General features: G+C 40.6%; 2 protein-coding genes across 2 annotated transcripts; both read right to left on the bottom strand.

Moving 5' to 3' along the window:
• Window positions 1–429: 429 nt before the first annotated feature.
• ZBTB34 (zinc finger and BTB domain containing 34) lies at window positions 430–8,868 on the bottom strand. Its single transcript, XM_072353094.1, has 2 exons — window positions 8,778–8,868; window positions 430–2,942 (listed from the first exon to the last, which is right to left on the bottom strand). Exon 2 carries the CDS (start codon window positions 2,918–2,920, stop codon window positions 1,421–1,423), a length of 1,500 nt encoding a protein of 499 aa, XP_072209195.1. The 5' UTR covers window positions 2,921–2,942; window positions 8,778–8,868; the 3' UTR covers window positions 430–1,420.
• A 1,747-nt stretch (window positions 8,869–10,615) lies between these two features.
• Window positions 10,616–20,597, bottom strand: ZBTB43 (zinc finger and BTB domain containing 43). The gene is made up of 2 exons (XM_072352938.1): window positions 20,213–20,597; window positions 10,616–17,331 (listed from the first exon to the last, which is right to left on the bottom strand). The coding sequence occupies exon 2, from the start codon at window positions 17,306–17,308 to the stop codon at window positions 15,914–15,916; it is 1,395 nt and encodes a 464-aa protein (XP_072209039.1). The 5' UTR covers window positions 17,309–17,331; window positions 20,213–20,597; the 3' UTR covers window positions 10,616–15,913.
• Between the last annotated feature and the right edge of the window lie 7,086 nt (window positions 20,598–27,683).

The following is a 27,683-nucleotide window of genomic DNA, read 5'->3' as shown; positions in this document are numbered from 1 at the left end:
TATTTTAAAAGTTGTTGGTAATTCATTTACGCAGCAAACAACCACTGAAGATATGAGGGAAGCCACAGCAACTCTGTAATACTTGCATGTGAAATAACAGACATATTGCTTGAAGTTCCCATAGTGTATTTGTTTTTTTTTTTTAAGTTTAATACAAAAAAGTACAAATTCCAAGTGCTGACATGTCACTTGGAGCTGTAAGTAGGAAGTCACTGTGCACCTGAAAACAGTTCTCTGTGAAGAGACCTATTAAATACTGCTTGGAAATACTATAGTTTGAACTACAAAATATCTCTCAGGTTAGTATTAACCAACCACAAAGAGCAATGAAGTTAAATTTATTTACCTGGTATGCTTCTACAGTACGAAATGAAGGTAGATTCTGAGGCCAGTAAAAACCACAATGCTACTTTTGGGTTTGCTATTAGTTTTCTTTTTTTCTTTTTCTTTTTTTTTTCTTTTTTTTTAAATATATATATATATATATATATAGATATATATCTATCTCTATATATATAAAAAGGTCAGCACCACAGGTTGCCCAGTTTATGTTCTAGACAACTAACAAAACCCCTTAACAATTTAACCATAATTTAATAGATTTATGGCATTTGGTTTACAAATGTTACAGAGCAAAGCCATTAAAACAAGGTAGTACACTTTGCTCTCATTTGCACATGAAGTAATAAAAGGAAAACCAAACATTCTTCTAAAACCAAAAAGATCCTCCCATAGTCTGAAGTCCTAAACCCTAGACAGAGGAGATCTAGCAGTTGAAAGAATGGTACATGGTATAAACCTTCACATATTTTTACATTCACTTCAACCTGAATAGGAAAAGTGAAAGCATTTTATATATATAAAGCAAATTTATATATATAAACAGACTATCAAAAACAGTTAGGAAGAAAAAACCCAATTCATTGGTACACATGAGGGAATCAAATGTGTAATATTCGCTTTCCCCACTGCTACGTAACCCTCATTATCAGCAGTAGGATTTAGAAAATAAAGTAATAATAAAATTAAATTAAAAAAACCTACAGCTTCTTTGTGTATCCAGCAGAGATGCAAATCTCATTCTACTATCTCTCTCCACCGGAATTTGTGTCTTACCAGATCAACCAGTAGGGACACTTTATCAGACTCTTCCCATCTGTTCCCTAGCACAGTCTTTTATATTTTAAGCATTTTCAAAAGTGAAAAAAAACAAACCACAAACAAAATCCACCAACCCAGCCTCCTACAGAAACAAAGAATATTTATGTAGCCTTTTCCAGAAACGATTTCAAAACAAGTTCCAGAAGGTCAGGAAAATTAAAAGGCTCTTATACTTGTAATGAAGACTACCAAAAGAATAAAAGCTTTTAAAAATACATTATTAATGTGCTTGTTTACGTTGCACTTATTGTGTAATATTTTAATCAGATGTGTTAGACATTGCATGAATTTCCATACTAGAATCCATGGCTTCAGAAGCTGAACCATCATTATCTACTTTCTGTTCCACAAATGCTTCTGTTCTGTCTGGAGACTCCACTCTGTTTCTTACTTCTGTTACCCCAGGGTGATTTTTTCGCAAATGCTGGTTTAGTGTACCCTGGAAAGGAAAACATTTGCCACAGATCTCACAGCGAAAGGGCTTATCATCTGTGTGACCGCGAATATGATACTCAAGTTGGTCCTTGCGGGTGTATTTCTTCCCACAGAATTTGCACACAAAAGGAGTTATTCCCATGTGCAACCGCATGTGTCGATCAAGGCTCCCTTTCTGGTTGAAAGACTTTCCGCAGTAGATACAAATCAGCCTCTCGCTGTATGGATACCAGTGACCTCTTGCATTTCTTTCCTGTGGACTATTTTCATATCCTGTATTACTCACCATGGAATCACCATCAGTCCCTTGCACCAAGCCTTGAACATCACTATGTAAATGACCACTGGATATCCGTTTTTGGCGTGCCCGACCCCCTCTGAAACAGCTCAGCATTGACCTTGAAGGACTTGAATTGCTAAGGTTTCCAAAAGTTTCAGACACACCAGTAGCCTGTGATGAGGTATGGGTAAACGAATAAACATGTTGTAGAACAGACCCATAGGAGCCAACATTTACTGCTACTACTTGCTCTCCATCCACCATTTCAGTATGATATCCATCATCACCAAGGGAAGAGCTATCAGAACAACTTGGCCTGTCAGACTTTTCCATTTTAACTTTCACCTCTGCAATCTGACTTTCTCTTACTATCAAGTCTCCTTGCTCATGATCACCCTCAATTTGAACCTCGTATTCAGAGATACTCCCACTGCTTCCTCGATCTGAATGCCCTTCTTCTTGGAGTCGACTACGTAGAGTTTTGCCTGGAGTAGTTTCCATCCTAAGATCACTGCTTGCTGTTGACTGTCGTATCTGAGAGCAATAGGGGGGAGATATCTCAATAGGGTTGGCAAAGTAGCTGCTGTCTTTAACTCCATTGCGATTTTCTGAATTTTCTTCAGCACCAACAGTAACAGAGTCAACATCACCAACACTGATCTTTGAATGAATACTCTCCAGTATCTGCGTGCATTTATCAATGACACATTGCATCTGTAGAAAGCTAGCTGCAGTTAGAAAACTAACAACATCCTTCAGTTGTAAGGACATCCTTCCAGTGTAACAGAATGAAAGCAACTGTTCAAAAACATTGGGATTTTTAATAACCGATATTGATAAGCCACTCATGGTGCTTAGCGCTGAATGGTCACGGAAATATGGCGAGCTGGCTGCTAAGACAGCTTTATGGGCTCGAAATGGCTGACCCTGAATATGCACAATTATGTCACACAGCTTTCCTTGCAAGCGGAGTTCATTTAACTGGCTCAGAACAGTGTTGCTGTACTCAGGCACATCAAACTGAATGAAACTGCTGCTGTCCATTTCTACTGATGTAAAGTGGAATCTGAAAGAAAAACAAGAACATTTACAACTGAGAATGAATACAGAGTTTTCCATTCCAAAAATAAACACTTCTGCATGCTGAAGTTAAATTACCGCTTTGATCGGTTCAAGGTGTGTTACTACAAAACTGTCAGTATAAAAACTTGATGTAATATGAGAAGAGTCTCAATCTACCTATTTCTTGCAATGCTCTCACTCACATTATCCCTATGTTTATAACTGTTTATAACACGACAGGGTCCATTGAACAGTCTATATCAAAGCTAAAAGGAACTTTATAATTTTGCTCCCTGGTAAAGACTACAGAATAATTGTCCCACACTCTCAGAAAAATATTAAAGTCACAAGGCGGGTCAAAAAGATCACAGTATTCACTGTCTTGAAGCAGGTGACTACACTGCCACTTGCAGGGAACTGTACATCTAAATTTTCCAGGAATTAATTTTGGAAGGTATTTCACGCAGTTTTGAAAATCTACTAAGGAAAAGTAACAGAAGTACATTTGTTTCAATACACACGTACCCACAGATACTTTTAAAAACTGTATTCCTTGGGTCCAGATATGTAGCATATTCATCTCCAAAATAAATTTGTCATCAATTGCATTTCTGTCTACAAAAACCACCCACCTCCTTAAAAAAATAATCTCAATAATTATTAAGTAAATCCATCATTCAATATTTACATCCCAAACAAAGAAATCCTAACTGAAGGAAACACTTAAGTGTGGACTCAATTCTAAACTGTTTACTCACTGTGTCAGGTTTCCTGATAACGAATGAGTTTAATAGGCAAAGAACTATTTGAAGGAAAAGCGTGGGAATCACCAGTGAACATTCAATTTTTTAAGCTTCTTTTTGTGATTTTCATTTCTTTCTCCTTCAAGGCTCTGAAGCTTTTCTAACACAGTAATCACTTCCTAGCTAGGACAATTTACCATTTAAAGTCTAACATATATTTGATTCTATTAGTATTCATTTTCTTGATCCAACAGCAAAGAGTGTTCTAAGAGGTTTTAAATAAATGTATAAATTTCAGAAAACAATCTAAAGAAAGGCACTCTATGATACTGTAAAAGAATTAATAAACATTTTTCCCTTGAGAGTGTATGTAGCAGGCATCACTTTACATTATACACCCGTAATTAAGTACCCAAGAATCTTCAGACTTTCACTGTTATTCTTACTAACACAGTAGTGTAAACACACAATATTGCCACTGTATCTGCTCTTCCAATTGTACAAACAGATCTCAATGTCACTCATTGACTCCTGATGCAGGAAGCATCCCCAAAGTGTCACAACATACTAAGAGATTTTTTTTTTCCTATTTATGTCCTATGTTACATGCCATAATAAGGCACATGAACAAATTAAATCAAATCATGAAAATTCACCAACTTGAAAAACAAAAATCAATAGAAATATTATAAAAAACTTACAAGTAAGAACTGGAGCTGTATCACCTGTCACTAAGACAAAGGTTCGCTGTCTCTACAAATAGAAGATAAACAAGATAGCCACCTTCCTGACCTGATGAGCATTACTGAGAAAACCAGTAAGCTGTAGTTCATTGGAGTTTTAGTAACTGATATTTAAAACCAGGACAAAGGACGTTTTATACAATTTTGCATTTGACAGAAATAAGGATTAGGTTTTCGGAAGGCATCTGATCACAGCCATCCATGCAAAGACAGCTTTGGAGGGACAATTCCTTCAGTCACTGAATCACTTTCACAGATTCTGTGCTTGAGACTAAGCTAGACAGACCAGAAAAGAAACATGAAAACAAACATAAAACACAAGTGGATGGTTAAACAGGAAGATAAACCTAGGTAAATATCCCTCCACAATGTACAGAGAACCATCATTTAAGTCTCTAGCTTGTCCATGCCATGGGGAAGATTGAATTCTTAGGAGTTAGGATGCACACCAGTCAAAACCTCCCATTTGGCAAGGCATCAGGCTTACTTACTAACCAAACATTGGTCACTATTTTTGTGGAGCTTACATACTATAAACAAATGCAATGTTCCTGACTGAACATTTCTTAGCTAAACTGAAGGGCCTTTGTTGACCTAAAGTGATGCGGGTACAGGTGTAACCTGGATTGTGCACTATGTATAAACCCTAAGACCAGTCTCTTGTAATTCTGCATCTTCGCAGATCCTTCATCTCAAGAACCTGGTCAAGCTTCACCCTAATTCTATCAGAAGTTACTCATTATTCTTGCAGAATGTGCAGAAATTGTTTGCCATATTTAGCCAGTGGCATTCCTCCATACCTCATACTTCCATAAGGACTCTTATTTGGTAAAACTGAGAAGAGTTTGGTTGAGAAAAACATTAAAATACAGTCATGACAGACACCAGTCTGGACAGTTTCCATCTCTGACTGTTGGGCAGTTTAACACTAGATAAAATGCTGTAAAAAAATCAGTCAAACTCGGCACCTGTCTATGCGTACATCTTTTGTTAACCTACATGAATGGAACAAACTGCTTAACATTTTCACAGACACGTTTACAACAAATTATGTGAAGGCTTTCACATTTTTGAAACACAGAACAGAATTGCACACTGAGTTGACTAAGTTTCAGCATCGCTATGTTGAGTTCCCTGCTTATTTCTGAGAGGTCATCCAGTCAGGCAAAAAAGAATATAAATCTCACTGCATGTGCATTATTTTTATTCATTGGAGTTTTATACAGTGAACATATTTCATAGTATGAATTGCTAACAGTGGATAGGTGCCCTACGTCTTAAGTGTTCATTGAAGTAATCTGTGAACATGAGAATAATATACATACAACATTTCTCATTAGATTTCAAAAATACAACTTACTTTGAAAACTGTGTTCTACAGAAACTCTAATTACACTTAAAAAAAAGCCAACGAGAATAGATAATGATAAAACACGATTGATATTTCATTTTTCTGATATCACACAGTAACACCAGGAAAATATCCTGTAAACTACTACATTATTTGCCAGTAAGGTATTAATTTCTGCTTCTAAGTCTGCACCTATTTAACATCATTCATACTCTAATATACATTCTGCTCTTCTCACTGAGTGGTGAACAATTCAGATTATCCTTCCTTAAATTTTGTAGTATTCAGTACTTACTACACCGCCTGTGAGAGCTTAAGACATTATTGCAAAAGCACATTATTATTCAAAAGTATTTTTAATCCATGAATCAGCTATCCCTATCAGCTGTGATCACAGAGATACTCTTTGCCTCCCCTGCCAGTCCTTAAATAAGGTCTGGGCAGGGGTGGATCTTGGCTCCACCCCTTCTGGTCTCTCAGGTATGCTGCACACACCCCAGCTCCCCTGGGTTGGCCCTGCCTTCTCACCTGGTGCTCAATCCCTGCTTCAGGCCATGACTTAGCATTTCTGCTACAGTCTCACAAAAATAAAGGGCTATGAAAGTAATCAGTTCTCTTTAAAAATAATAATAATAATTATTTTTTAAAGGATTTTAAATTCTCTTTCCTCCCAGTCTTGACCATTCACAAATCAACCTGTACATTTAAGTCACAAAACATCTCAAGTTTTGGGAAGTTCTGAACTAAGCTAGAAGTACCCACTGGAGGACAAAGAAATATTATCACTTTTGTCAAAACTTGAATTAGTGAACTGTAGAGAATTATCTGTATTAAAAAGACTGCAGTAAAAGGTACACATACTTTACTATTAATCTCAAAAGAGCTCTGAAAATGAGTGCTTCGCTGAATGTATATTTTAGTCCAAACTATTTGTTACAATAGTGAAGACTGCTTCGCAAATTTAAAATTTCATGACATTACCTCAAAAAATGCAGGATAACCCGTATTTCCTCAGAAACTAAAGCTAGCCACTACAAGCTGAAGTGCAGCTACTAGCAAATCTAGTTCTTCAATACTTTTCCTGGTCAGGCATCAAAATACTGCAGTGAAAACGAGTATCATTATTCACTTTCTGTGGATAGATATGCAACACCTTCCTCAAAGTACAAAACATCCTTAGTAGAAAACAAAGGAAAACTCATGCTCTGCTATCCTAAAGCATCACAGAATACAATCCTATCATTTTCGTGGATGAGCAATACATTAACCCTTCTATTTTTGTAGAAAATTCTTAACAAATTTCGACATTTATTCAACAGGAATTGAAAATTATTTATTTTTCACCTGACTACAGCAGGATTAGTATACTTACAGACATAGCAACAAGTGTACGTACAGAACATAGACAACATCATATTGGTCATCCTTAGAATACACTCGAAGGGGTGGGTAACTTTAATATTAAACATATTCACCATTAATATTAACCACTTCGGTTGTATACATGTACATATACAAATGCTAATGCTATAAACACTACAACACTATTCTCAGCTCTCAGTAGGGAGCACCAAGGCAATTATTAGAATTGCCTATTTAAGATCTTCCATAAAAACAAACTGAACAACAACATCAACAACAGAAAACCTCTTATTTGAGCAAATACCCAAAGACAGCAGTTATGAGACTGCTGGTCTGAGGGCCACTCTCCTCCCTTATTCTCAAATCGACCCCTCACAATTGCTTGCCTGTGTGGAAGTGATTACAGTATTTAACGTGAAACAACTACTGATGCAGGAACAAAGGTTCGCTCAATGATTGGAAAGTTAAACACAAACAGTCTCTAAACATTGGCTTCAGAAATCTATTACGATAGGAGCAATTACAAGTTCATATCTAATCCTAAAAATAGGGAAAAAATACCAGAAGGTAAACTAGAACTAAAAATCAGTAAAAGTGTTGTCACATAAGTAAAACAAAGGCACATTTATGATAATATGCATCAAATCTGTAAGAACTCAAAACTAAGAACTACACTTCTATGCACCAAGTTCCTAATACGGAAGCATCAGAATGCTGTTTAATTAATCCTGAATAGTTAAATCCAACATTTCCTATTATTTCCTAAATGTCTGACAACTCTGAGATACATTCTGAGAAGTTATTATTAAAATCAAAGAAACAACTGACTGCATGATCAGATGTACAATATATGCACAACCAGGCCCTTATGAAATGCACAGAGACTGAGCTTTTATCTATTATAATGATAAACCATTAACTGTTACAGAAATAACTGGCTAGTATTGTGTGTAAATATCACTTCTTTTCCTCCCCCACCTCCTCATGTCTGGGATTTCCCATATCCGTGTTTATGGGACAATTCAGATTTATTCCAGGTTCACCTTCAACTCTACTTTATTTTGTAATGAACCTAATCGTGCACACTGTGCACCTCAGAGCTTCTGAAGGGCCCTCTTAACTACACGGACCGAGTCCTAACAAGAACTTCCAACTCCTCAAGCGGAGCAGCGGCAGTCGAAAGGCAGAAGTTATTCTGGCAGCAGCTCCACAGCCGGTGCCGGTCCAGCAGCACTGCAGCCAGCCGAGCATGGGGCGCCGGTTATGCCGTGCCCCGTTCGGACTAAGAAAAGGCCCAGACGCTCTCGCATTCGTCCTCTCTAATTGCAAATCGGAACCACGTATGTCACAGACTCAGGTTACGCGGCGACAGCTTTCTGTGAGATGCAGCTGAGAGGAGAGCGAGCTCGGCGGCGCCGGGGTCGGCCGCGGCAGCACAGCCACCGCCCGCACGGCCCAGCGCGGGGCTCGCGACAGCGGCAGCCGCACGGGGGCACGACCGGGAGCTTTGCGCGGCTGTCCCGCGGGGCCACCGCCCCTGCCGGGGCCTGTCAGGGGCCGGAACCCCCCGCCCCGAGAGCGGCCTCCGCCCCCACGGGAGAACCGCCGCAGCCCCGGGGCCCGGCCCGCCCGCCGCTCACCTGGGGCTGTCAGGGTGTCTCACATGGCGGGTCCCCGGCCCCTCTCCTGCCCGCTCCCACCGTCGCTTCCCGCCCGCTCCCACAGCTCTTCGCACCCGGAAATAATTCCGCTGGAGGCGCTTCCGCTTCCTGGTGACGCGCGCCGGCACCGGGCGCCCGCCCCGCCCCACCGAGTGCGGGCAGAGCGCGGCTGGCCGAGCGGCGGAGGCGCGCAGCTCCCCCCGCCAAAGAACTGCCATAGGAGGGAGCGAAGCCGGGGCCGAAGCCTCTGGGTAACACAAGCGCGTACGGTCCTAAAACTCTCAGTCTTGGGCTTCATAACACGCATTCAAAAATGAACAGGGGCCAGGAATTTGGAACAGAGAAAACAAAAACGTGTTTACTATGAACGGCTTAGCATCGCACCAGAAACATTTCTGGAAAGATATGATCCGATGTATTTTGAGAGCTTTTTAGAAAACAAAAAACAAACCAATCCCCCAAAAAACAACCACTCTGGCTGCCAGGCACGATGTCGATGATAAATTCATTTCCAGTGCACGGAGAGGCAGCAAGCAGACGTTTGGGATACGTCGGGGGGCCTCCTCTGCCCCCAGCTGTGAACAGCCGCCTCTGTTGACCGTCATAAATTGGGAATTAAGGTCATATTTGCTACACTGTCCTTTTCCCTCACACCCCAGCACATGCTCGTAGCATACGCATGGCAACAGTTCACTGCTAAACTCACAGCTTGCTGTAACACTGGATGGAGAACTACTGCTGTGATGAGCACCTTCTGCAACTCAGACATAATTTATCTTCTGGAGGTATGTCTTTCTCTCCCTATAAAGCATAGGGAAGATGATCTTCAGAAATTAGGTACTCCACAGTAACATGGCAAAGTTGCTTGAGCAAGCTGACCAGGGCATAAATAGCAAACTTAAATAAGACACTTATTGCTGGAAATCAAATGACTGAACAGGCAAAATAGCCTGGGCTTTTTCTTTTGAGTATATGAAAAGTATAACTAACAGCAATGGTAATTAAATTTCCTCATGTCATATTCTGTTTGAAACTGCTAAATATGGAGGACTGTGGTGTGCAAATCCTGATCAAATAAAAATAATAAAAAATCAGTTCAATATGCATTAAATGAAAGTAAGTTGATTGTTTAGATAGCAAGCACTGACTTGATGAATAAGATGCATCAACTAAGACAGCTCCAGGAGGAATGAACCAATATTGTCCAGGCTGGACAATACAAACTGTTTGCTAAGTGTTTAAACTTAAACAGAACAGGAATCCTCAGAGGAACATAAGCCTAATTGTTAACACATTTACACTGCATGAAATTTCTTTTGTACTTTGACAAGAGAAATTAGATGCCTTATCTGTACCTACTTCTGTAGGCATTTTGAATGTGCACTTGCTCCTACTGTTAAGTGAGCATCTGAGGAGTTTTCATAAGTCTGTACTTCTTATATCTTTTTCTGTAAAATAAACAAAAACACCCAAAAACTGACCAAACAAACCAACCCAACGATATCAACACAGCTACAGGAAAGCCTGTTTGATGAATTCAGACTCACGTGCCAACTGCTTATCTAAGCTGCAAATAAAACTGGGACCAATTCCAGAAATTTATCAGCTACCTGTGTTTTAAAAACCTGCTTCTTGTTTAGTGTTTTCTTCGGCTAGGGTGGCATGCTCAGTACTTCAAGAAAACACACTACAACTTTTTCTTTACATATTTAATAAAGTTATATATGAACAACTTTTGGATTTAAAGTATTGTTTGAATACTTAATTTGGTAAAAGTGAAATATTAAATACTAGTACTAGACATGCATTCCTTTTGTTCAGGCTTAAGAAAACATTACAAAGTTGACAGATAACATTTATTAAAACATGTTATACAAAAAGGGGGCATGAGACTCTTCTATAAGAAGAAAATATTGAACAGTAACATTAAATTAAAACCATGCTGTACAATTAAGACAGCAATATTTATAGACAAATCTATCCAACCTCTGCAATACAAGCGTAACATCTCACAAAATATCGAGATATGCAGTTTTACGATTATAAATGACTTGTTTAGAATAAGAACATGTAGCTTATTAAGGAAGATTCACTTGACTTGCATAAGCACTTATTTCTGGAAGAAATATGGAATCCCATGAAGAACAAAACAAAACAAAGCAGCAATCGACAGACACGGGCTTCAAGCAAAATCAGAACTTACAATTTAATCACGTTAAAAATGTACCATTTTGTTTTCCAGCATCTTCCCCCAGGGCACTGTCAGCTTATAGCTGAAGTATTCTAGCTATTCAATTAAACATTTAAATATATTTAAAAAAAAAAAAAAAAAAAAAAAAGCAAATTTTGTCTGTTTTGAGAAATGTTCGAATTCTGTTAAAGTAAAACACTCCATATACTGCTGTGGGCTCTCAGAATTCAGAGAAAGGTCGCCTCACCTTTCAGCTCAAGGGCTGAAATTACAAGTGACTCCATTCTTTCAGACTCAACAGCATAGGGACTTCAATGTTATCAGCCTTTGATCAGCCTCCCCTGCTTTTGATACAGGACAAAGTTTCTTAAACACAAACATCTCAGATGAATAAAAGGTAAAACCAAAAATGAAAAATGTAATGGACAGTACCCTCTAGAGTCTACCTGCTCATCCATTAAATGAAGATAGTTGCTGCATGCAACTTTGAAGGTAACACTTAAAAAAAAAAAAAAAAAAAGAAAAGCAGTAACAAATCTACTACAGGAGTGTGTGAATATGTGAATATTAACCTCCTCAAAAGGGTCAGATACAAATCTAAAGGACATCCTAACCCCGCTAAGCTTTTTGGATATTTTTTGGGAATCCTGGTTACATAGATTAGGCGGTAATTAACAGCTTAGTACTGGAATGGAATACAAATGAACTCAGCTGTCATAACAGAAGACATTCTTCCACTGACAGGACAATGAATGGCTTCACAGTAATGGAAAAATTTGATAGCCTCCTGTGTGTACAATGATTCTAGTTTTCACAAGATATTTGCCTTACTGCTGTCAACAGCAGAAGTGAGCAATATAAAAATATACAGAATTTTCAAGGTTGTATCATTAAAGTAATGAAGCATATGGGGAGACGAATGAAATTCACCAAATATACATTTGGATACAGACTGACCACTCTCCTCCTGCTCACAGACAGGAAAAAACAAACAAACAAAAAAACTCTCAAACAAATTCACTGCCCTAGAGGTGACTAACAGCTCATGAGCAGCTGCACCTGCATTTCTCTTTACTGTGTACAGCTGCCCTGGGCATCAATTGCTGGGTTTCAGTGGGCTGCAATGGTGGCACACATAACTATGGTCATGAACTGCCCTGTACCTGTCAAAACAGTTTCTAGCTAGCACTAAAACTGATATAAACAGCCCATTACATGCCAAATTTTGAACCAGCACAGCACTTCTGATGAAATACATTTAAGAACAAGCAGTAGATGCTAGTAAGAGGTGCAAGGAATTAAAAGAGGAGATACTCTTGAGGAAACAAAGCTAGAAACATGAGGAGAAACTAGAGATGCTCCTGGGAAGACGTGCAAAGGAGATACTGAGGACACACCCTCAGAAGGTCATACAGTGCCAGAAGAGAAACATTTCCACAGGGCTTCAACCAATGGATAAGCTGTGCTAGAGCAGGTACAGCTCTGAAATAACTGAGTCCCAGGGTGAACCAAGTAAGAACAAGCACACCCTTAGAGCAGCTACAGTCTGTGGATAAACCACACCAAGGGGGTAGTGACACTGACAAGCCTGGCACGGGAGGGGCCACCCACTAAAAAACAAGGATATATATGACCCCAATCACCTATGCAAACTTCCACCTCACCAAGAGGTTGAAACAAAGTGACTGAGAGGAACTCAGTGAAAATAAGCAGAAGTTAGATGAGGAAGATGGAGAGAGGCATCAGAGTTAAGGTGAACCTGAGGAAAGGAGAGTGTTTAATTTTATGTTTTCTTTTTCTCAATACCTTCATCAGTGTTTAGAATTCTGTCGAAGCACAGTAAGTTAAGCTCTGTAAAAACATTCCAAGTCAACTGTTTTACCTGTGGTAGACAAAAGTAACATTTTTACAGAAGTACCTCAAGCTTCACTTAAACACTCAGCCCTCTCAATTGACTCTCAATCTTATCAATATTTTCCTTCAATCAGTTGCTTTCATGTAAACTAACATCAGAAAGTCAAGTGTTTAAAAATAATAAAAAAAGTCAGTGCAGCGACATTTGCTAGAGTTCCAGATGATGTCATATTACAGAGTAAAACACTAACAGGCAAATATTTAAAAGATACTATTCATGCTGAATCACTAAAGGAGGATATGGTTCTATAATATGATCTACTGGACCTGTTATAAAAACATTTAAAGTGTCTCTCTTAGTACATTTTAAAGCTTTATTTTAAAGTAATTTAACTGCAAATTGGAGCAATTTTCAACTTCAAAATATCCCATATAAAAGTCATTCCAAGCTGGTAAAAAGAAACAGCTTTGCCGGCAGCTCTGTAAGGTGGTCTGGATTTAATGGTTATAATTTTTTGCTTGACCATGGTTCTCAGCCTGGTGCTTCTGACCAGCCTTTTATTGGTTAAATGGGAAGTGACATCCTTCATCTTCTTATGCAACACTGAAGTGACAGTTCGAAAGGGTTTGAGAACCAATGCAATATACAAGATCATTCTTGAAATGAGTATGAATATAGCTTGCTCAAAAATGTGATGACAGTACTTGCAGAAATGATACCCCATATGCAGAGTAAGGCCTTGAAGAATGGAAACACGGCCAGTGAGTGCAAGAACCCTTTCCTCTATACTTATGTAAACAGGCAAGCATCATAATTTTCTTAGTATTAAAAAAGACAGTGTTAGCAGTGTGGAAACCATAAAGGGAATGTCATTTCTAAGTTTAAAAAACATAATTATAATTTTTTAAAATTATTTTTTACTTTTTAAATACAAAGTGCATCTATATGTTAAGCAGGTTACAGTGTTAATGAGCAAATCCCTGTTTAGTTACCTTGAATACAAGGGTTATAAATATGGCCACCATGGTATATTAGAGAGTTCAATTAAGTGCTAAGAATAGGAACTCCTTGATGCTGACTATTCATGCCCATTGCCAGCAATGGATTCATGATATTTGGGAGTATCTGTTTTAAGAAGTTCTATGTGAAAAAATATCTGAATCATTAGAAGATTTTGAGCCTCTTAAAAAACAGAAGTTTGTAAGCAGAAAGCCAGAAAAGAAGTGACAGCAATTACAACCCACGAAGTAATAAACCTCAGCTTGTACAAGACACTGATGTTCAGGATACAGTTTGGTTGCATCTCAAGACAAGTTGTAACTAGGAGTTTAAAAAAGAATCCAAATTGGCATCACCTTCGCATGTTCTTGCTTCATCATACAGTCATCTGTTTAAGTATGTTATCCCGTACATTCCAGATTTAATGCATTAACCACGGCCAGACAGGTTTAGAAGGCCTTTGATACTTGTTAGTTTCTTTCCTTGTGTTACAAACACTGTGCTTGGATATCACTTCTTTCTATTATAGCCTAGGTATACTCTAAAGGCTCTTCTTATATTTTAGAGAAGTACGGAGAAGGGTTATTGCTTTTGCATAGGAATGCACTATGCTTTCAACCCTCAAATCCTGTTGCCACCTTTGTAAGTGATGCACTCACTCTACCTACAGAGCCGGCAGCATCTCTCAAAGCTACAAACATTTCTCCATCTAGCTCTGAGAATGAGATCCTCACCCTAATGAAAAAGTGTCACTTTCCCAGTGAAATTCCAGACCTTGGACATGAGCACGGTACCATGTTCTGCAGCACCATTACTAGATCCAAATACTTTACTTTCTACATCTTCCCCCCACCGCTTCCACAAGCAACTTTAATTGAAGAGGTAAACAGATCTGGCTACTTAAAATTATGTAACCAGTCACAGCAGTTCAGTACCAAGAATCTGTATCATAGTTCTTACTTCTTACAAAGAGTAAAGAATTAAGAATTATCAATGCCTAAATCATTTTCCTAAAACACGTTTCTAAAACTAAATAAAAGTTCTCAAACAAGATTTTGTACCAATAAATGCCAATTCAATTTATGAAACTACAGAGTTTGGTACTTGCTACTGTAGTAAGTCACAAAAAAAGTGAATATACAGTTAGATTTTTAGTATTTTGGGTAAGATCCAAATATTACTTTTTTTTTTTTTTTTTTTAAATATGATATACTTATAATACACACTTCAATAGCTCTCATTATGTAACAATCAAAATCAAGCCAAGCCAAGACTCATACAGCATCAGGCCCTGGAAGAACAAACTAAATTATATTTAATACAGATTTAAGTTCACATAGTGCTCAACTATATTTAAGTGCCTTACAGACTCTCTAAATAGAAACCAGCACAAAATTAAGCAACCATTTGTCTTACTGGAGATAGATAAAAATAAAAAAAAAAAAAAAAGGAGAAGAGATAAAGGAAAGCCAAACCACCTTTAACACAGCCTTTCATTAAGCAATACAATAAGGGATATTTAATAATGCAGGCTATTTAATTATGCATGTTGAGTATGTTAACAGACAGTCTCTGGTCTAAGAGAAGTTCTACTTTTTTTTCCCCTTAAACATGAATCACAGAAATTTTATTAACAGATAATCCACATAGCCCAGTACAGTTATCCTAGTTCTCTTTGATATTATTTTTTCCCTTCCCCAGTAAGGCTACTTGAATTCCTGCTTCACATAAATACTTGTACAATTTTGATCAATTTAGAGCTAGGTTTTACTGTCAATTTATAAGACTCAGAAAACAGCAGGGCTTCTAAATACTGTTGTGATGGCAATTAATGTCACAAAGACCTTACGGAACACATTTTGCAAGCACCTTTCAGATTAACCATTTCCACTGCACACCCACCGTCTGGAATAGTATAGTGGAAGATAAAACATTTGGTCTGCTCACACCAGCGTAATCATTGAAACTTGTTTTTTGAGAATTTAAATTTCACAATAGCAAGTACCAGACACTATTTGAATAATTAGTTTATTTTCATTACTGTACTGAACAAATGTAAGCTCTAATGTCTCAGTTCATCTCAGTAGTACTCTGCTCAGCTTTGGAAGCTTGATATGACTTGGTACAAGACGTCACATGCCGATGAAAACTGTCCCGCCACATAAATCTTTTCCCACAGATGTTACATTCATATGGTTTTATGCCTGTATGAATTTTCATATGGCCAACAAGATGGTGTTTCATTTTGAATTTCTTACCACAGACACCACACCCATAAGGTCGAAGACCAAGGTGCATACTCATATGTCGATCTCTCTGACTTTTGTGTGTAAAGCTCTTACCACACTGACAAGGATACAGCTTATCAGCATGTGAGAATCCAGTGAGGGATGTTTCTTCTTTAATTCCTGCAGCCATTTCAATGCCTTCACCATAGCCTGTTGCTATCATAAGATCTTGTCTGTGAGCACTTAAATTTCCATCTGCCCTTTCAGCAGAGAATTCTTCCATAGAAGAGCCATAGAAGTCAACTTGTTCATCGTAATTACTTTCATCTGCTTGTTCATCAAATTCTGCTTCCATCTTTTTGTCAGCTATATGAAAGTCTTCAACACCTGAAGACTGGATTGAATGATCTGCCTGAATGGCATTCATGGATTCAGAAACTTGATGTTCATCATAAGGATTATCAACACCTTCACAGTCTTGTTCAAATCTTTCTGGTTTCACATGGATCCACCGCTTGTGAGACATGATGCTGGGTTTGCTATATATAGGTCTGGTATACTGATACTCAGCGCTATCACTAGTTCCTTCTTCACCATCCTGACTTGTCATTCCTGTACTAAGTCTATCATGCTCTGTTGAAGAATTACTGGGGAGGTACTCATGTTCTGTCAGTTGACATGATAGTTCATCTTTAGAACTCTCTTCTTCATTTTCACCATCCCTCAGTTCCTGCACTTTGTGGAATTCTGTCTGCCCTCCAGATCCAAGTTCAAAGGTTTCAGCAAGGCCATTGTAACTACTGCTGCTTGGGGACTGATGGTCACTGCCATGATTCATTTTCTGACAAAGAACTGTTGGGTTTCCCTCTAGCACTTCAGTGCATTTATCCACTACATGCCACATCTGAAGGAAACTTGCTGCTGTCAAGTAACTAACAATCTCTGGAGCAGGCATTACCAGCCGTCCTGTGTAGGTAGACAGAAGAATGTTTTCAAATACTCTTGGATTCATCACATCAGGCAGGACTATTCGCCTGCTATTTTTTAAGAGAACCTGATCACAGAAGTAAGGTGAACTAGCTGCAAGAACAGCCTTATGGGCTCTGAAGAGATGGCCCTGAACTACAATGGAGACATCACATAATTGTCCTTGCTGGCGCTGCTGATTTAACTTCTGCAAAATGGTGCTAGAAAAATCTGGAAATTCCACTCGGAAAGAGCTTGATCCAGACTCCATTTCATTACAAGTTTAGTGTTGTGCTGAAAGAAAGCAAACAACAAGAGATCAGAAATTCTACTTAGTGAAGTATTAATCTTTCAGTTTTCTCATAAACTCACATGGGAGTCACTCCAACACTTTCTGGAACCTATTCACCGCTATATTTCTATTTCCTCCCCCCATGATTTCAGCTTTCTCTTTCTTGAAAGTTGTACTGAGGACACAAATTGCTATGCCAGCATATTTAGCTGTGGTTGTTCTATTCAATGAGACTTGACCACTACAGCAGGAGCTACAGAGAGATACACCTCGTATATATGTAATAATTCAATAATTGTATACTAGAAGCTTAGCTAGTAATTTAACTATTAATGTTTACACTCCCATGACTCTGATGTCGATCACAAGGTTGACAATTATTTAATAACAACATTCTTTAAAATGTCTGCACTACATTTTTTTATTGAAGTTTAATATGAATGTGCACATTGTTATCACCAGAAATAACAGAAATTGAAGGGTAACAATGAAAGACTAACAATAACATCTGAATAAACTACGTTCATGCAATTTTTCAATTTGATGTGTAAACTGAACGTAACGGAACTCCAAAAGAGCTATGAAGTAGAAAGCAGTTTTTCCCATAAAGATACTTCTTGTAAGTAGGGGAGAAAGTTTTAACAGATAGAGTTGCACATCTAGGAAAGAATACTAACTAATAAGCAGAGAGAGCACACATGTACAGGATTTGAAAGTACATGTACACGGTACAAAAATAGAACACACATTACAAGCAGTACTCTGAAATTGAAGTGATTCCATGGAAACACAGAATTGAGAAGATATGATTATGAAACTCTGCTACAGAATCTGTACAGCAACTTCAGTACTTATAATTATACACTGTATATAATAAATGCATATACTTCGTATAAATGTATAATGTATATAATTATGGAACCAACTATAGAAAAATGTATTAGATGCACTGCATTCAAGTGCTGGCATGTTGGCACAATGGTACGACTACTAAGTGCAAGAAAAACAGCAGTGTGTGCTTACAAAATACTGTCTACACAGGACTGATTATGTAAATCAATATTTAATCAATAGCCAATCATTACATAACCCCTTCCTGACTGATCAGATGTTTTTCAGCCCATATTGTTAACATCTTTCCTCCACTCTCCCAGAGCCTCACTGTTCCCTCCTTGATGTTCCAAAGCTAGAAAAGGATGACAACATACAGAGCACAGGTGAAAACACATTTCACCATTAACTTAGATCAAGGTGAATACAATTACCATGGAAGAGAGCGCATGGGATCAGAAAGACACCAGAACCTTCCAGAAATACATGCCGAAACCTCTCAAACACTGAGGTAAGCAAATTCTATAGAACTGTTAAGATTATACTTTTAAATGCCTTTTTTTTTTTTTTTTTTTTTTTTTTTTTTAATTATAAGTATGGCATCAACATGATTCTCATACGTAGATCTCTGAAGGAAACGGACTGGGAAGAATAGCTTGTTATTAAGAAAACCAATTATAACAGTAAATAATGGTAGCAATATAAGCAATATATTCAATAGTTTAAAAGGTACCATTTCCCTCTTTCTTGATACTTTACGTGAATTTCCCCCTGCTGGATAGCAGGATGGACAGTAAAGACTAAAAAACAAACAAACAAACAAACAAAAAAAAAAAAACGGCCAAAGGACTAAAAGTTCTGTAACTGAGCACTGAAACTGCCTGTGCACAGCAACATCCACATCTTCATAAACTGTCACTGCTTTACCAATTGGAGCAATGATTCAAATGAAGAGATGTTTACCAACTATCTCAAGATTCCCAGCTACAATATGAAAATTAGTTTAGAGAGCTCCTTTCCTACAACTGCTGCCTTCCATAAACATTCTACTGAGACAATTACCATGTTGGATTAAGTGAGAATTAGGCTAAAACATGCACATGTAACTGTCTGCAAGTTAATTCTTCATTCAACTTTGAATAAAACACTTGACAACATTATGGCAGTTCTTCAGACACTTGAAATGCTTATTTTTTTAAAATCTTTTTTAGAAATCCAGGCACACATGTTCTTTTCAAAGTATTCTCATATTTAAGATTCTATTTTTCCACACTCACCTACAAAAAAAAAAAAAAAAACAAACAAACACCAAAACAAAACAAATAGAAGAAGCAAAAATAAGCATCCAGGAAATATATGACATCAATTTAAAGAGAAATCTCTATAATTCCTGCTTGTCTAAGCTGTCAGATATCAGCAAGTACATGGCATGGTTATTCACCAGAAAAAGTCATGGGTGGGAGCAGCCTTTCTTTTATAAGTTTTAAATTCTCATAAACGACAAAGCTATCAAAACACAACTGAAAGTGCATTTTTTTTTTTTTTAATTCTTGCTAATTAAAAAAAATAAATTACAGCGTAGTTCGTAGAAAACGCTTCAATTCCACGCTGCAATACTGAAACACAGGGCTCATGTTATTTACTTTAAAACCAAGTTATTTCGGGAAGAGCCAGAGCACGCTAACCTCAGCTCTCCGCAAAGCTTTCGAAGAAATCCCATTCGTTCCCTACACCCGCCCAGGCAGCACCTCGGAGCGTTACGGTATCCGCAGGGACGCCGCGGGGAGCCCACGCGGAGGCGTTACAGACACAGCCGCGACACCGCCGCAACCTACGGCCAACGCGCAGCTCATCGTCGCCCAGAAAAGAACCGAGAGCGGAGCAGGCCACGAGCCGCCTCCCGGCCCCCCGAGGGAGCGCCTCGCCAACAGAAAGAGACGCAGCGGCCGCGGCGGGAAGCGGAGGGCGGGCAGCAGGGCGAGAAGGCCTCGCTCGCCGTCCGGGCCCTCAGCCTCGCGGCTTCCCGCGATCTACGCCCAGACAGCCTCTTACCTGGGGGCCTCAGAGTCTCTCTCATAGTGGGCCACGACCTCAACTTCAGCGCTCAATACGGCCCACACGGCTCAACCAGCCGGAACGGCCCCGGAAACAGCGCTTCCCCGTGAAGGACTTCCGCATCCCGGTCACCTGACGGCCAGAGAACCGCTCTTCCGCTTCCTGCCCGCAAGGTGCTGGGGTGGGGCAGGGAGGGGAGGGTCGGTCCCGCTTCGGTCCCTCCTGGGTCCCGCCTGATCGCGGTGCCAGCTGAGCGCCGTAGGCGGCTGTGCATTCGTCGGGCTGCGCCAGCTACAGATGGCTCGAACGTAGTACGTGCTGCTGGGTTGGCTTTATGTGCGCCTCCTCAGTACTTCTTCCTTTCCCCCCCCCCCCCAACTCTTCGATGACGAAGGATGTTGCTCACCAACCCGAGGGACGTCTCGGCAGGGCAGACCTCTGGAACAGCGAGCTCTGTTGGAATTTTTTAGTGAAATTTGAACTTGCCTAAGAAAAAAATAGTCAAGTGGCAAAAATGGGTATTGTTACAAGTAGCAATAAAAAGAGAGAAATAATGCTTGTCTTTGGGAATATGCATGCTGCTGAGAAATCCAGGAGGGACTGAGTGTTCTTGGATCCCTGCAGAGGGACATAACTGACAAGATGGAATTACTATTATGTCATGTCTGCAAGTGAGGGAGCAACTAGAAAGTCACCAACAACATGGCACTATTAGTTTGTCACTTGTCTTAATGGTTTTGTGATAATGCGTAATTGCTTTAAAGATTACTTTCTTTTTATGGTTTGATTTTGAGGTTGATGTATATTATTGTCCATCACAAAGGTTTCCCAAAAGAGTCCTCCTTTTTCTTTATTTCACTGCTACTCTCCATTGCAATTGTTATCACTGCTGTAGACAATCCCAGGAGGGGACAACCAAAGACCATCGTGTGGTTGTATCAAACTAGCAGTTTTCTTGCTGCTTACTCATGCTGTACACATATACTATGAGCAGATGCCTTACCTGCTGTGTTACAAGAATTAGTCTACAGTTGGACCACTCAATTGGCCGTGCAACAAGTATAGGTACAAACTTTCCAAACAAGGACAACTTGCAATGTAAAAATAAATCAAATGTTACTTTGAACTCTCCAAACATACCTGGGGTGTTCACGATAGCACATTATTGTGCCAGAATGCTAATGGTGTTCTTAACTCTACAGGTTTCTGTAAGACATCAAGCTTCCAAACAAAAAGTTAATACATTGTTGTCAGTATTGTAACTAAGACAACTGATTACTGGGCATTCTGGGGGAAAATTAACTTCTGAAACTTTGGGAGTCCTGTTCTAAAAAAAAGAAAGGGAGTTCAGAGAAAGCCTGTGTTCCTGTTAGATGCCATCTCATTTTCCCACGGTTGTTAAGGAAGCAGCGGTACTTGTGGGCTGTTGTAATTTGTTTGCTTGTTTTTCCCTTAAAGACACTTCTGATCTAAGCAAGGGCAGTGCCCATTTAGTTTTGTTTCAGAAGTTTCTAATTTGGTTCGGTTTTGGTAGAAAGAAAATCTGACTGAGACATCTTTATGTGTAAGAGTCCAGCAAAATAACTGGAGATATTGTGTGCCTCCGGTGGCGCAGCGGTAAAATTCCCGTTTGCAACACCAGGGGGCCCGGGTTCGAATCCCCCCCTGTGGAGCAGGAGGTAGAAGTGCCGCTCTGCTACACAGAGGGCTCGAATCCCGGGAGTTGGACTCGATGATCTCTAAGGTCCCTTCCAACTCGCACAATACTATGATACTATGATTCTATGATATCTGGCATAAGCAGCGACTGCTATACATTTCTTAGTCTTTCTCTGTTAAGATTTTCTGAACTTCCCTAGAAATAATGATTAATTTAATGTTAGCTGGATGCATAACCCTTGGCTCTCATTATGAAATGGTCTTCAGGAAAAATAGATCATTATATTTATCTATAAAGCTATGTGTCAGTGAACTTCATTTACTGACATTTCTGTCTGTCTACCAATTACCTTTTAAATAGTAATGTTTCAGTAAGGAGGGTGTTATGGTTTTATAATTTGGTTGGTGTAGGTATTCCACATCAAAACATCATGTAGGATAATGGGAGTTAAGGGGACAAGTTTGTTTTTCTATGGACTGCCTTAAATGGGCATGTGGGGAGCGGCACCGGAGGGGAGGTCGGGAAGGGGACGGGGTTTCGGGCCCGGCTCCCTGCGAGGAGACAGTGGTCGGAGCTTCCCGCCTCCCGCAGCCCGTCGGTGAGATTGGGATTTGGTTTTCTCCTTGTTGAAACTCTCTCGTTGTTGTTTAGTGTTACTGGGTTTCTTAAACTGCCGTTCGTTCTCAGATCATCCTTTCTTCATTTTTTTATTTTTTTTTTTCCTCCTAGACCCATTCGCGGTCTCCCTTCCCTTCCCCTCTCCCGGAGCGCACGTGGCCGGGCCGCGCCGCACCGCGCTGTTAGGGAAGAGAGGTACTTTTGTTCCTGCTCTCCTGGGTTTGTTCCCCTGTCACGAGGGAGCTCTAGAGAGAACTCCGTGACATTTTTGGTGGAGGATGCGGGCAGCGTTCTGGGCAATGTTTTGGGCAGTAGTGAAGTTGCTTATTTCAGCAGCCCTGTACGTAGGACTGCAGGTCCTTATGTTCCTGTGGTCCCGGCTTCAGAGCATCGTGTTGTGGGGGTTAGTTGTACAATCATTCTACCTATGGAAGTCAGTGATAGGGATACCTGCCTGGCTCCCTTTCAGCCTAACAAACATCACAGACACTGTGCTCGGACTGGCTTATGAATGCTCTGAGTTCCTTAAGTATGATTGGGGTGTCAAATTGGATGTTTAAAGGGCAGGTTCCCTCCACTCACCATGACACAGATGCCACATGGAGTAAGTGGGTTGCATTAATCACACAGCGGGCCCGGATGGGAAACCTCAGCCATCCAGGAATCCTAGAGGTGATCATGGACTGGCCTGAAGGTAAAAAGTTTGAAGCACTGCTGACAGAAGAGGTGTCATGCACCAAAGAGGCCCCACCATACAATGAACTTCCGGAAAATGAAAAGAATTTTGCCCTGTTCACTGATGGATCGTGCCGCATTGTTGGGAAACATCGCAGATGGAAGGCTGCTGTGTGGAGCCCCACACGACAAGTTGCAGAGGCCACGGAAGGAAGAGGAGAATTGAGCCAATTTGCAGAGGTAAAGGCTGTCCAGCTGGCCCTAGACATTGCTGAGCGGGAGAGATGGCCAGTGCTTTACCTCTATACTGACTCATGGATGGTGGCCAATGCCTTATGGGGGTGGCTGCTGCAAAGGGAACAAAACAACTGGCAGAGGAAGTGTAAACCTCTTTGGGCCGCTGAACTATGGAAGGACATCGCTGCCCGAACAAAGAATATGGCCCTAAAGGTGAGTCATGTAGGCGCCCATGTGCCCAAGAGTCGAGCAACAGAGGAGCAACAAAATAACCACCAAGTAGATTGAGCTGCCAGAATTGAGGTGGCCCAGATAAACCTGGACTGGCAGAATAAGGGAGAGTTATTCCTAGCTCGGTGGGCCCATGAAACCTCGGGCCATCAAGGCAGAGATGCAACACATAAGTGGGCTAGAGACCGAGGGGTGGACATAACTATGGACGCTATTGCGCACATTATCCATGACTGTGACACCTGTGCCATGATCAAACAGGCCAAGAGGATGAGACCTCTCTGGGGAGAAGGGCGATGGGAAAAGTATAAATATGGGGAGGCATGGCAGATTGATTACATCACCCTGCCAAAGACTCGTAATGGTAAGCATTATGTACTCACCATGGTGGAGGTAACCACTGGGTGGCTCGAGACATATGCGGTACCCCATGCCACTGCCAGAAACACCATACTGGGGCTGGAAACACAAATCCTGTGGCGACATGGCACCCCAGAGAGGATCGAATCAGACAATGGGACTCACTTCAAAAATTCACTGGTGAGCACTTGGGCCCAAGAACACGGCATAGAGTGGATCTATCACATCCCCTACCATGCACCAGCCGCTGGTAAGATCGAGTGCCACAACGGTTTGCTGAAAACCACGCTGAAAGCGATGGGTGGTGGAACATTTAAGAACTGGGAGAAACATCTAGCAGAAGCCACCTGGCTGGTAAACACCCGAGGATCAGCCAACCGAGACGGCCCTACGCAGTCCAACTCCCTGCATACCGTGGAGGGAGACAAGGTTCCTGTGGTGCACGTAAAGAGTATGCTGGGAAAAGCGGTTTGGGTCCTCCCAGCCTCTGGAAAGGGGAGACCCCTCCGCAGAACTGTTTTTGCACAGGAACCTGGGTGCACATGGTGGGTGATGCAGAAGGATGGGGATGTTCAATGTGTGCCACAGGGAAATTTGATGCTGAGGGAGTGCAGCCTGTGATTCCATGTGTGTATGTATATCTATGTATGTACATATGTAATGCATGTTAACTACTGTTCTGTTTATATGTTGATTAAGCATGATGCTGTGATGTGGAATAAGGGGTGGAATGTTATGGTTTTATAATTTGGTTGGTGTTGGTATTCCACATCAAAACATCATGTAGGATAATGGGAGTTAAGGGGACAAGTTTTAAGGGGACAAGTTTTTTTGGTTTTTTTGTTTTTTTTCTATGGACTGCCTTAAATGGGCACGTGGGGAGCGGCACCGGAGGGGAGGTCGGGAAGGGGACGGGGTTTCGGGCCCGGCTCCCTGCGAGGAGACAGTGGTCGGAGCTTCCCGCCTCCCGCAGCCCGTCGGTGAGATTGGGATTTGGTTTTCTCCTTGTTGAAACTCTCTCGTTGTTGTTTAGTGTTACTGGGTTTCTTAAACTGCCGTTCGTTCTCAGATCATCCTTTCTTCATTTTTTTTTATTTTTTTTTTTCCTCCTAGACCCATTCGCGGTCTCCCTTCCCTTCCCCTCTCCCGGAGCGCACGTGGCCGGGCCGCGCCGCACCGCGCTGTTAGAGAAGGGAGGGAGGTACTTTTGTTCCTGCTCTCCTGGGTTTGTTCCCCTGTCACGAGGGAGCTCTAGAGAGAACCCCGTGACAGAGGGAAAGGCGGACTCTGCTCCTTCTGGCATAAATAAAGTACAGGTACGCTTGATTGCTGTTTGAGTGTTTTATATTTAACTTTGTCTAAGATCCTGGGCTGAGTGAGGCAGGTGAGACTGCACAGTGCAAAGTATAGACGACTAAAGAATGGTCAATCTCTTTTTAAACCAGCAGATGGCGCTGAAGGCTAGGCCAACAGCACGTCCTTGATTAACGCTTGGATACCAAATGCATTGATGCTGCAGATGGTTTATTATTTTATCTCTCTTCAGGTTTTTCGTTTGTTTATTTGTTTTCTTTTGTTTTAAAGAATGCTTGGTTGCTCACGGTCACCTGGAGGCCACAGGTGGTGTAGTTCCTGGAGTTTTAACCACGCTGTCCCAGAAATGTGTGCTAGTGAGAGGGAAGTTGGCATCACCTGGCTGTAATTGATGTTGAATTGAACAATTAGAAGCTTTTACTTTTGTCGTTTCTTAAATCATCCATAAATTATGAAAATGTTGCCTTTTACTACTGGAAAATGGAAACGCCACATCTGTATGAAAATCACAATATTTTCAAGTGTTACACTTGTGATATCTGAAGCCAAGTAATTGAAATACTAATTTGTGTGATAGTGCTGCCAAGTGCTTAGCTTTTTAAAGGAAATACTCATTAAATTCTCTCCTTTAAGGATCAAATCTTTATATTTGTTGCTTGAAGCTAATTTTTATATATATATATATATATATGTATGTATATAGAATCATAGAATCACCAATGTTGGAAAAGACCTAAAAGATCATCCAGTCCAACCGTTCACCTATTACTAATAGCTCCCACCAAACCTCAACACAACATCCAGTCTTTCCTTGAACACCCCCAGGGTCAGTGACTCTACCATGTCCCTGGGCAGTCCATTCCAGTGCCTGACCACCCTTTCTGAGAAGTAATACTTCCTAATGTCCATATATATATATATATATATATATATCTTACTCTCTCCCAATTAATTTTCCCAGACTAGAAGACTGAACTAAAACTCATAGCTGCTTGGCATAAATTTCTGGACTAAGCCGGACTCCATGAATCACAAGCTAAGATGTCATGTCTTGTCATGCAGTTGCACTAATGTTATTTTACACTACTGAGAAAGTACTGATGTTAAACATTCCTGTCATCTCCATATTTCTCTAATGGAATTTGTAGCCATGGCTAAGGTCCTGATGGGAGAAAACCATGTGCATCTTTGAAGCTGCATCTTTTGGTGCCAAGTGTCGGTCATCAAGAGCTCTTCATGTCATAGGCTGTGTTGTGGTTTTGTGCTTTTTGTTGTCGCTATTCCACACAAGAACATCACTCAGAACAGTGGCAGTTGAAGAGTTCATGTTCTGGTTCTGTGTTGCTGCCTTTTTGGGCATTTTGGGTTACCGGGGAGGCATCCTCGGAGGGTGCCATCCACCGGGGGTGGCATCCTCGGAGGACTTGGCATGAAGAGGAAGGGCACCTCGGACTCCGGACCCCAGCCGCTCTCCGCCTCTGGCCATCTCAGCTCATGGCAGAGCGAAGCATGTGCTGCCCTCGCACTGCCATGGTTTGACTCGTACTTTGGGTACTCCTGTGTCCCTCATTTTGTTTGGTTTGGTTCCATTTAGTCAATTCCCGTTCCTCCTCATCGTTGCCATTGTTTTCTCCTCCTTTAAACGATCTCTTTGCCCTTCCCCCTCTGCCAGAGCGGTGGCCCGGGGCTCGGCAAACCCCTTCTTTTTTTTTTCTTCTCTCCTTTGTCTCTCTCTCTCTCTCTCTCTTTTTTTTTTTTTTTTTTCCGGACCTGTGCCCTCCTGTCCCAGACTGATATCTAGGGATAACCCCATGACAGGCTAAGACAGGCAATTAAACAACAACTGAAAATAAAAGAGCATGTACTGTTGCACTTTCAGGTCAAGTTACTGATATTGTTATTGGTGCATTGAGGTGGCAGACTGGATCCACGTTGCCTTGTTTTCATCAGTGCCCTGTAGTACATCATTTCATGGTTTATCTACAGTACCTTGATTTGGTGGTGGCAGTGGAAAATTTATTTGCTTATGTTTCCACATCCCACAAAACCCTTTTCTGCACATAATACAACTTTATTGTTTTTTGCTATTTGGGTCTGTTCTTCTTGTGTCTGTTTGGCTGTTGTGGTGGTGTTTTTTCTTAATGTGTGTACAAAATACGAGTTGTTAAATGCTTTGGAGCACTCTAGAGGCACCAAAATAAAGCTGGTAACTATGAATTCTATGTAACACTGCTTGTTTTCATGTAGGTTTCTGAAGATAGGCAACGTGTGCTTGTGAAAGGTTATAAAAACCTTTAGTGGCATTTTGACTTCATCTGTGGAAGTCTGACAGATAATTCACTTAGAAGGAAAACAGAGCAGTAACAATTCTGA

Source organism: Excalfactoria chinensis, chromosome 18 (assembly GCF_039878825.1).
Source record: "Excalfactoria chinensis isolate bCotChi1 chromosome 18, bCotChi1.hap2, whole genome shotgun sequence".
NCBI classification, from domain to species: Eukaryota; Metazoa; Chordata; class Aves; order Galliformes; family Phasianidae; genus Excalfactoria; species Excalfactoria chinensis.
The sequence above is the reverse complement of the archived record's forward strand: the minus strand, read 5'-3'. Positions and strand labels throughout refer to the sequence as shown.

What these genes read in the sequence shown, in the direction of transcription:
- ZBTB34 (XM_072353094.1), bottom strand. Translation starts at nt 2,920, where the DNA reads ATGGACAGCAGCAGTTTCATTCAGTTTGATGTGCCTGAGTACAGCAAC.
- ZBTB43 (XM_072352938.1), bottom strand. Translation starts at nt 17,308, where the DNA reads ATGGAGTCTGGATCAAGCTCTTTCCGAGTGGAATTTCCAGATTTTTCT.